This window comes from Amphiura filiformis, chromosome 16 (genome assembly GCF_039555335.1).
Source record: "Amphiura filiformis chromosome 16, Afil_fr2py, whole genome shotgun sequence".
Classification (NCBI taxonomy): domain Eukaryota; kingdom Metazoa; phylum Echinodermata; class Ophiuroidea; order Amphilepidida; family Amphiuridae; genus Amphiura; species Amphiura filiformis.
The window spans coordinates 53998066-54006587 of record NC_092643.1 but is presented as its reverse complement, the minus strand read 5'-3'; the positions used below and the strand labels follow the sequence as shown (position 1 = coordinate 54006587).

The 8522-nt window shown below is 37.5% G+C and overlaps 1 protein-coding gene across 1 annotated transcript in view; it reads right to left on the bottom strand.

Moving 5' to 3' along the window:
• Positions 1-263: 263 nt before the first annotated feature.
• The window catches only part of LOC140136193 (uncharacterized), a 47088-nt gene continuing 38829 nt past the window's right edge, over positions 264-8522 (bottom strand). The window contains 1 exon segment of the mRNA XM_072157900.1: positions 264-2697. Within this exon segment, the coding sequence (XP_072014001.1) occupies positions 2231-2697 (467 nt within the window). The 3' untranslated portion in view covers positions 264-2230.

Sequence of the window (8522 nt, the reverse complement as noted above, 5' to 3'; positions counted from 1 at the left end):
ACTTATCCAATACGCGAGTGAGCTTAAGCAACCCCAATATCACAGTTAAGGTTCGTTCATACTACCACCGCATTTGCGATGCGTTGCTTTGCGATGCGTTGTCGCACTGCAAAATACTGCATTGCGATATCGCAATGAAGTTAAATACATTTAACTTGGAAATGCGACGAGTTGCGTTGAGTTGCGGCAAAAAGTAATCGATATATCGCCATCGCAAAGCAACGCATCGCAAATGCGGTGGTAGTATGAACGAACCTTTACAGACTGCTGGTCAGAAGTACAACCTTTCTTGAAATAAACCGTTCTCGACTTTCCGTATAAGGCGCATGCCGTGAGGATTACTTCTGTATGAAGTGAGAATCCTGATCCAAACCACGGAAGAAGCCAGGGAAAGAAGATCGTCTCCAGTAAAAGGAGATTATAGCCATTCGCCTTCTCCGTTGCCACTGATCACTGTTTGAATGACCACGTATCTGTGCGCATAACATAACTTCTTCTGAAAGCCCTTCACACTTTTCAACAGGATATCGATCAAGACATTCGTGGATCTTCGTGACCTTGTCAATAAAGAAAGCTGTAAACGGGTTATACAAATCCAATGACATAGTTAATTAATCCGTTGAAACTTGCAGAAAACATAAACGTGTTTCATGGGATTAGTAGTTGCATAATGATTCAAAACTTTCACCTAATCTTTACGAAATTCCATGAATCGCATCCATCCAACCGGAAAGAAGCATAGGTGATGAATAATTGTCATTCTGGTGTTTTTCGCTCAGCACAAAATCGAAACTGTGATAGTATTTAAACTAATTTGGTTTGTGCAAGAAATTGGACATCACAAGGTTTTTGTTCGCACATAATATCCGATAATTCCGATATTCATAGAAACATTGCCCAGTCCAGTATTAGACTATACACCCATACATTATCTCCGTATCAGTCCGTGGCTGGCAGCAATTTACATGACAGTTATACAGGGTGTCCCAAAATGATACGAATGGATAACTTTTCCTCAACTTGCACTACATAATCAGATCCATCTTTGCAATACTTAGATCAAATATAAAGTTGTGATATGTACACACATAACCAGTACTAACATTTTAGGACACTCTGTTTACGTAATCTTTGCTAGGTTGGAATCAGAATCATGGACAAAAATTAATCCACATTCAAGTTTCGTTTCAGAAATGAGCACGGACAGCAAACAAACAATAAACAAACATGAATTATGTATAGAAAGACTCATGAGAAAGCCAACAATGTCGACTTGGCAAGTTAGTTAATTTCCTTCGGACCTAGATGAGATAATCTATTCTTCTCCGATTCCCTTTAAAGTTAAACAAGACATCACGAACATATATAACATTAATCACATCTTTTAAATTCATATATTCTATAACTGTTTAAAAAACATTATCTTTCACGTACAAAAGAGCAAGACTATACAATAGGCATATGTAGCATATCAGGCTTAAGGTCCGTTCATACTACCAAAGCATTTGCGATGCGTTGCTTTGCGATGCGGTGCGGTGCGGTGTCGCACTGCATCGTACTGCATTGCGATATCGCAATAAAGTTAAATACATTTTAACTTGGAAATGCGACGAGTTGCGGCAAAAAGTAATTGATATATCGGCATCGCAAAGCAACGCATCGCAATGCGATGGTGGTATGAGCGGACCTTTAGGCGGAACACGTGAAAGCATCTTTTCGGCTTAATTAAGTTTACATTACTGTGTGCGCCTGAACATGTTAAATCGACCATAAAACGCATCTCTCAAATCGAAGTGTCTAGTTTTAAAATGACACGACAAAGAAATGAGTAATTTTGACTTTGAGATACTTGCGATGCAAAAAATACAGCAGAACAGGTGAGAGAAATACCAACACAAAAAACAGGTCTTTAGATTTTTGACATGTTCCGCGTATAGTCTGATAAAGATTTGAAGAAATTCGATACTTATCATATTATTATGATAAATAAAATGTTAGTACATCTTTTCCAATCTTAATTTTCGGCTAATATAAACTGCAGTTGTATGTCATTTGTATACTTGCGTAAAATATATCATATTTAATCTGACTTTTTATTCATAAAAAAACAATTGTCAAGCAAATAACATTATGTGGTCTATTCGCTACCGACATTCAATTTCAGGTGGTAGCGCCACTTGTCCAGCATGGTATGCCACAGTTCTATCAGAAAAATTGGAATAACAATCTCTTATTTTTTGATCAAAAGGATTGCTAGAATATTCCGTCGGTGGATTAAAAGAGTACATGGACGTAAGATGTCTCTGATTACTATTGTAATGATGTGCTGGATGATGTTGCGGATGGTGAGCTGCGTATCCATATAAAAGTCTCGTACTTCCAGCACCAGTGTGATCTGATGAACCAGAACCCGTACATGATGAGTACGCTCTCCCCATCTCAACGGAGTAATCTTGACTACTACAAGACGATTGACCAGAATCGATTTCGTCGCTACTATTGCATCCGGGGCCATCCTCCCAACGTAATTTGGGTCAGCTCGTACGGCGTCTGTGGTTTTATCACGACAGCAGCAACAGGCGACCAGAGATAGGATGACGAAGCCGGTGATGATGACAGCGACGATGATGGCGAAAAACGTGCCCATCCAGGTTAACCATGCAGAGCTTGCCTTGTTGGGGGTTTCAGTCGGATCAGCTGAAATAGTATAAGAAAATAATGAGAAAAATTAGTTATAAATCATGTCAATATGAGCTCAGTATTCAATATGGGTAAAACCCACAAATTCAAAAGCCTTTACCCATTTCGTGCAGCGCCACCCTATTTTGTCCGCCAAGTACCCCGGCAAGTACCTCTTAAAAGGCTATAATTGACACAATATAATAGTCTAGTCTCAGAGAAACCAGTGGTTCTCAACAACGGGATTTCAACAGGTATCCACAAACGAGTCTGCAAACTCTGCTTTGAACCAACCTCATATGGCCCTGAAATCAGCATACAATAAATGTAGATTGGAGTATGTACCTCTGTTTTAAGCGACGTCACTCTTAAACTGATGTACGTATCTGTATGCCCTTTTAGCATAGCATATTATACAACAGTAGTTTGCCTCTGCAAGCGCGCATCATCGGGAGACAAGTAGTACAACCAGTAAATTACATTAAACAGAATTCAATTTATTTTCTTTGGTCTGGGAAGTAATAAGTATATAGCATTTTTTTTCAGCCGGCAAATTAACTATTAAAATATGATTTTATATTCATGTATTACTGGCATCTAAATGTAATTTTGTTCCGAATACTGTGGCCGTGTTTTAACATTATCCCTGGCTCAACGCACACTGCAGTTGATATAAAGCATGATCTTGAAATGTCAAAATATATTTCAATTGACGTTAATAGGAAAATGGTTTGCTTTTAATGTGTGGTTCTCAACCCGGGATTTCAAGAGCGACGTCACTCTTAAACTTATGTACGTATCTGTAGCTGTATGCTCTTTTTGAGTTCTTTTTCTTTTTCTTTGATGTAAAATTAGCATGGTTAGTAGTTACGTTTATGAAGGTTGTCATTCATCCAGGTATAATATAATATTAAATTGGAAGCAATAAACAAATCAACTGGACTCACGTTTTTTGAGAGGCTACAGTATCACAACTTATCCTAGGTGCATCTTCAGGCCGTCTGATGATCTGGCGGCAAATTGTCACTGACCAGTGGCGAGATCACTCAGATCAACGACCTCTGGCACCTCTATCTCGCCACTGGTCAGTGACCAATTGCCGCCAGGTCATCAAACGGCCTGAAGATGCACCTAGGATAAGGTGTGGTACTGTAGCCTCTCAAAAAACGTGAGTCCAGTTGATTTGTTAATTGCTTCCAATTTAACATTGTTAGTGCTCGAGGAAAGGGGCCCTTTTTCTTTTCATTTTCCAAATGTGAGATTCTGAGGTCTATTCTGCCGGAAAAATAAGATTATTCGATTCGTTTGATTCGTTTTGGTAGAGGAACCTCCCTTTGCATTACAATGTCTGACTCGCTCACATACTTTCCATGTATGAGAACCGTGCATATATCGTCATTTTGCTTAAATTTTAGTTTTATAATACAACAACAAGACAGATCATAGACCCTGGAAGAAGGGTCTATGGACAAATAGACTGGATTTATTTTCCTTCTGAATCATAAGCCTAAAGCATGGACGTGCGATAATGCGATCAATTTTATTACTCCCATTATTCATTTACACTGCACTGAGTGGAAATGCCCCCTACCCTACCCTACATCGAATTGATATCAATGTCTAATTATTTCTTGCAAAGTGATATCACATCTGTAAAATGAAGACCAATGAACATTGGCACTTATGTAAAAATTTGCCAGAGACAGATATTGCACAAAAGGTTGGTCTACATTCGATGTCATAATAACAAAAGTCTCACAATTCCCACCTAATTGGAAAGGATCCAATTATAATAGCGCCTCTTCCCCTTTCCCCTTTACACTCGACATGCTCGTGGTGGGTTTTTTTTCAGACTGTTGTCTTTTGATTGATTGATTTTATTTGGTTCCATAATACAAAATACATAAAAATATTATATTGCACAGTTTAAAATACATTACCTAAATATAACACTTGACAAAATACGAAATTAAAGGATATACAATATGTGAAGATAAAAATACACTAGGAACCGGGATAACCCATAAAGCCAATGTTTCAGGCTTATTTCCAATGGGGTCCTTGAAAGAAAGATTTTGGCAAAAAAGGCAAGAGTATAAACAAAAGAAGAAAGAAAGCACACAATTGTCGATAGGCTATTGGCTTACTCGAGAATATCTCTGACCATTAGTCATGTTAGATGGTCAACATGTTGTTTGACCAGCTTTATTTAGGCAATGACCTAGTTCTTATGATTTTTAATAAATTTATGCCTCAAACAATATGTAGGAGTGAAACATTCCAATGCATAAAGTACAAATGTAAGCACGGTTTTTAAATTTCCTTTACTAGAAATGTTATGAATATTATGCGGGTTTTACCAATGTGGAAGTTTATATTAGGAATAAATTCACGCGGACGCACGCACCCCTATACGTAACACAAAAATATACAAGCACACACGTCCCCACACAAGCAAACGAACACACCTATGCAAAAGCACATACCATTTTAAAAGGCTGTCCTTTATCATGTTTATACACTCTATACGCACACCATACTGACACACTACGTAACAGTCGTAAGCACACAGACACCCCCACACACACAATCCAAGTAGCAGTGATATTTTACCACTTCTTGCAATACCACGACCTCCTAATTTCAAAAACACCTACATACACACAGACAAAGCGATATTCCTAAACACGCCCACTGTCACACCCCACCAACAAAATGCACACTCACCCCATACATGTGTAAGCACACAGACATATTCACACACACAACTCAGGCAGCAGTGATATTTTACCACTTCTTGCAATACCATGACCTCCTAATTTCCCATTCACCTACATACACACAGACAAAGCGATATTCCTAAACACGCCCACTGTCACACTCCACCAACAAAATGCACACTCACCCCTACCCACCCCACACCCCTATTCATACAAAAGACTGTCATACACAACTATGCTTATACATAAATCCATATACACGATACGGTCTGTTTCAATGTCATTTTACAACGTCTTACAAATCCACGTATTCTTTGACAGTCATGAAACACACAGGGTCACATAGAATGATAAGACACATTAGGAAGACAGGTATGACCGATTTCGATATACGTATCATCCCCATTCAATTGAGCTATGACATTTTGTAATTACAGATACATTCACGGGTAAATATATTGTCGAGAATACCATATTTTGTTGTCACACATGTATTCACCCCAACTAACAGGTATATTCACAGGTATAATGATAGCATTATCACATCATACTATGCAGTTTTATTTTATTCTTTTTCAATTTCAAACGGAATAAACTGCAAGTCATCCATGAATGATCTCAGTTCAGACCAAAAACTCGATGGGTGATACCTCAAACGGGACGATACCTAAATCATGTAAATGGGCCGCAACATACACACATTTAGAATCTCAATCTCACTACACATGTTCAAGTGCGATAGCATGTTTAGGTATCGTCCCGTTTGGGTATCACCCACTGAGCAAGTGGGTTTACGAATTAAACTGAGATCATGCATGGATGACTTACAGTTTATTCCGTCGCATTAAATGAAAAATACCGATACCGTTATTTGGTATTATATCCAAACGGTGCAATACCGAAACGGTTTGTAACCAGGTAACATACGCAATATTTATCATCCCAACATAAGCCTCCAGGCCTGACAAATGTGTGTATCGTGACTGTCCATTCTGTACTAATAGAAATCATCTATCATTTCGCTGCAAAATACACAAAACAAAACACATAAGAGGTTTGTTTATAGTAAAAACTACGACGTACTATCTTTTATTTATAACCTTAAATAAATTTATCATCTTAAAGTCCCTTCTGAGAATGCTTGAAGAAGTTGTTTATCTCCTCATTATGTAGTCACTTAAGACTCGGGTTCTTCGACTTGCTCGTATCAGATTTGCTCTCAAACATACTGAATTGATTTATGAGAATGTCTCAGGGTTTCTTTGCACTACCAGAGCAGTCTCAAGTCTCTATTTAAAGCTATCTATAATATATACTCTTTATAAATAAATGGTTTTTATTATTTATTTTGGGCATCATATTTACATATGTTCCAGCTCACACCTAATTGAAACCAGCCACGGTAAATATTCGCTGTCTTTGTAGGAAAACAAATAAATTTTGTAAAATTGGAATAAGGCTTGGTTCAGACTTTTGCATATTTTCAAACTTTTTTCGTTATCCAATCATTTATGATATAACTCAATAAATTCATTTAAATTTCTTTTGAAGAGTTTGGCGAGCTCCTCAATTTTCATCCGAAACAATTTTTTAAGTATTTTAATGCTACAAACAAAACGGAACGGACGAGTGTATGTTTTTGAGAAAAAGAGCATATACCACATATTATTTGAATTTCGAACATTGACTCCTCCTTTCTTGAATCATAATTTGAGAATCACGCTTCACGTTGATCCATTCCATGAGTCAAACAGGAATGTGCATTAAACCATTCATGCCTAATAATACCCAGTTCTTGATACTTAACCCTAGCCTGCGCTTACGCCCAAACGACCTAAGCTAATCGTAGATCCATCCTTGCGCTCATATTAGTGATAAAATGTTTACCCCAATTTTGCCTATACTTTTTACATAGCCAGAATTTCCCAAATTTGCATGGACGCCCTAACATTATGACGTCATAGCGACATTATATGGAGGATGTTTGTCCTTTTTTTTGGTATCACTGGATAGAGGAAACCCATAGCTATACATTACTACCAAATACAACGGTACATAACGTTTATAATTGATAATTGCCCCCAACCCCCCTCGTAGATCGTGTTACTATACTGAATCATCGTAAAAGTGAACTATTTCAAGAACAACGCAGTCAATATTCTCAAAAAGTATATGAAAGCTGGAGAAATAAAGTTAAATTATTTGGTAAATTAAATATGAGAAAGGTTTTTAACACAAGTCAACACATACATAAATGACAGCCAGTGAAAACATTTCACTGACCATCCAAGATTTGAACCTGGGACCTTCGGATCACCGGACCGATGCTCTACCAACTGAGCTAATGCGTCAGAAGGAGAAGAGCACTGATGTTTATCTATAGGCCTTCAGTTGAAAGCTATCTTATTATTGCATCAATTATTCAATCTTGCGTCGATTTTCAGAGACGCCCTGTAAACATCATAAAAGTTGATTTGAATATACGTATCTGTTGACAAGGTGCAAATTTCACGAATTATGAAGCGATGAAAAAGTAATCATGAGCCACAATGCACAGTCAATCGTCAATCATGTTTCATCTTCAGAATATTAATAAATTTCAGTTTATAACAAACGCTCGTGAAATGCCAAATACCATAATTATATTTATGTCTGAATGTGTCTAACAAGTCCCTAGAAATGTCAATCTCACATTAACATCATTACTATTATACATTATACCAATATCCAGCCGCACAGGTATTATTATGCGGTCATCAAAGGCAAATGGTTGATAATTTTGATAAAAAGTTAACATTTATACATTTTTATGATTATGGGCGGGAAAAACCTCATAATGTACTTTTGGCCCTTGAACATGGATGAAGCAACCTCTTCAAATAAATTATAAAGTTTACACCTACAAGGCTTTATCCATGTTCAAGAGCAAAAAGTACATATCAGCCCCCCCCCCCCCACCCCCCCGTGACGATAACGGTAATGGAAATCTGCACACAAAATGATTTCCATTACATACAAACATATCTAATATTGGTTCAGTGGTTCATCATGTTGAAATGAATATGGTAATTGATTTTTATGCTGTATGCACGAAACCTTTAGCCGCCCTCGAACTCAAATCAT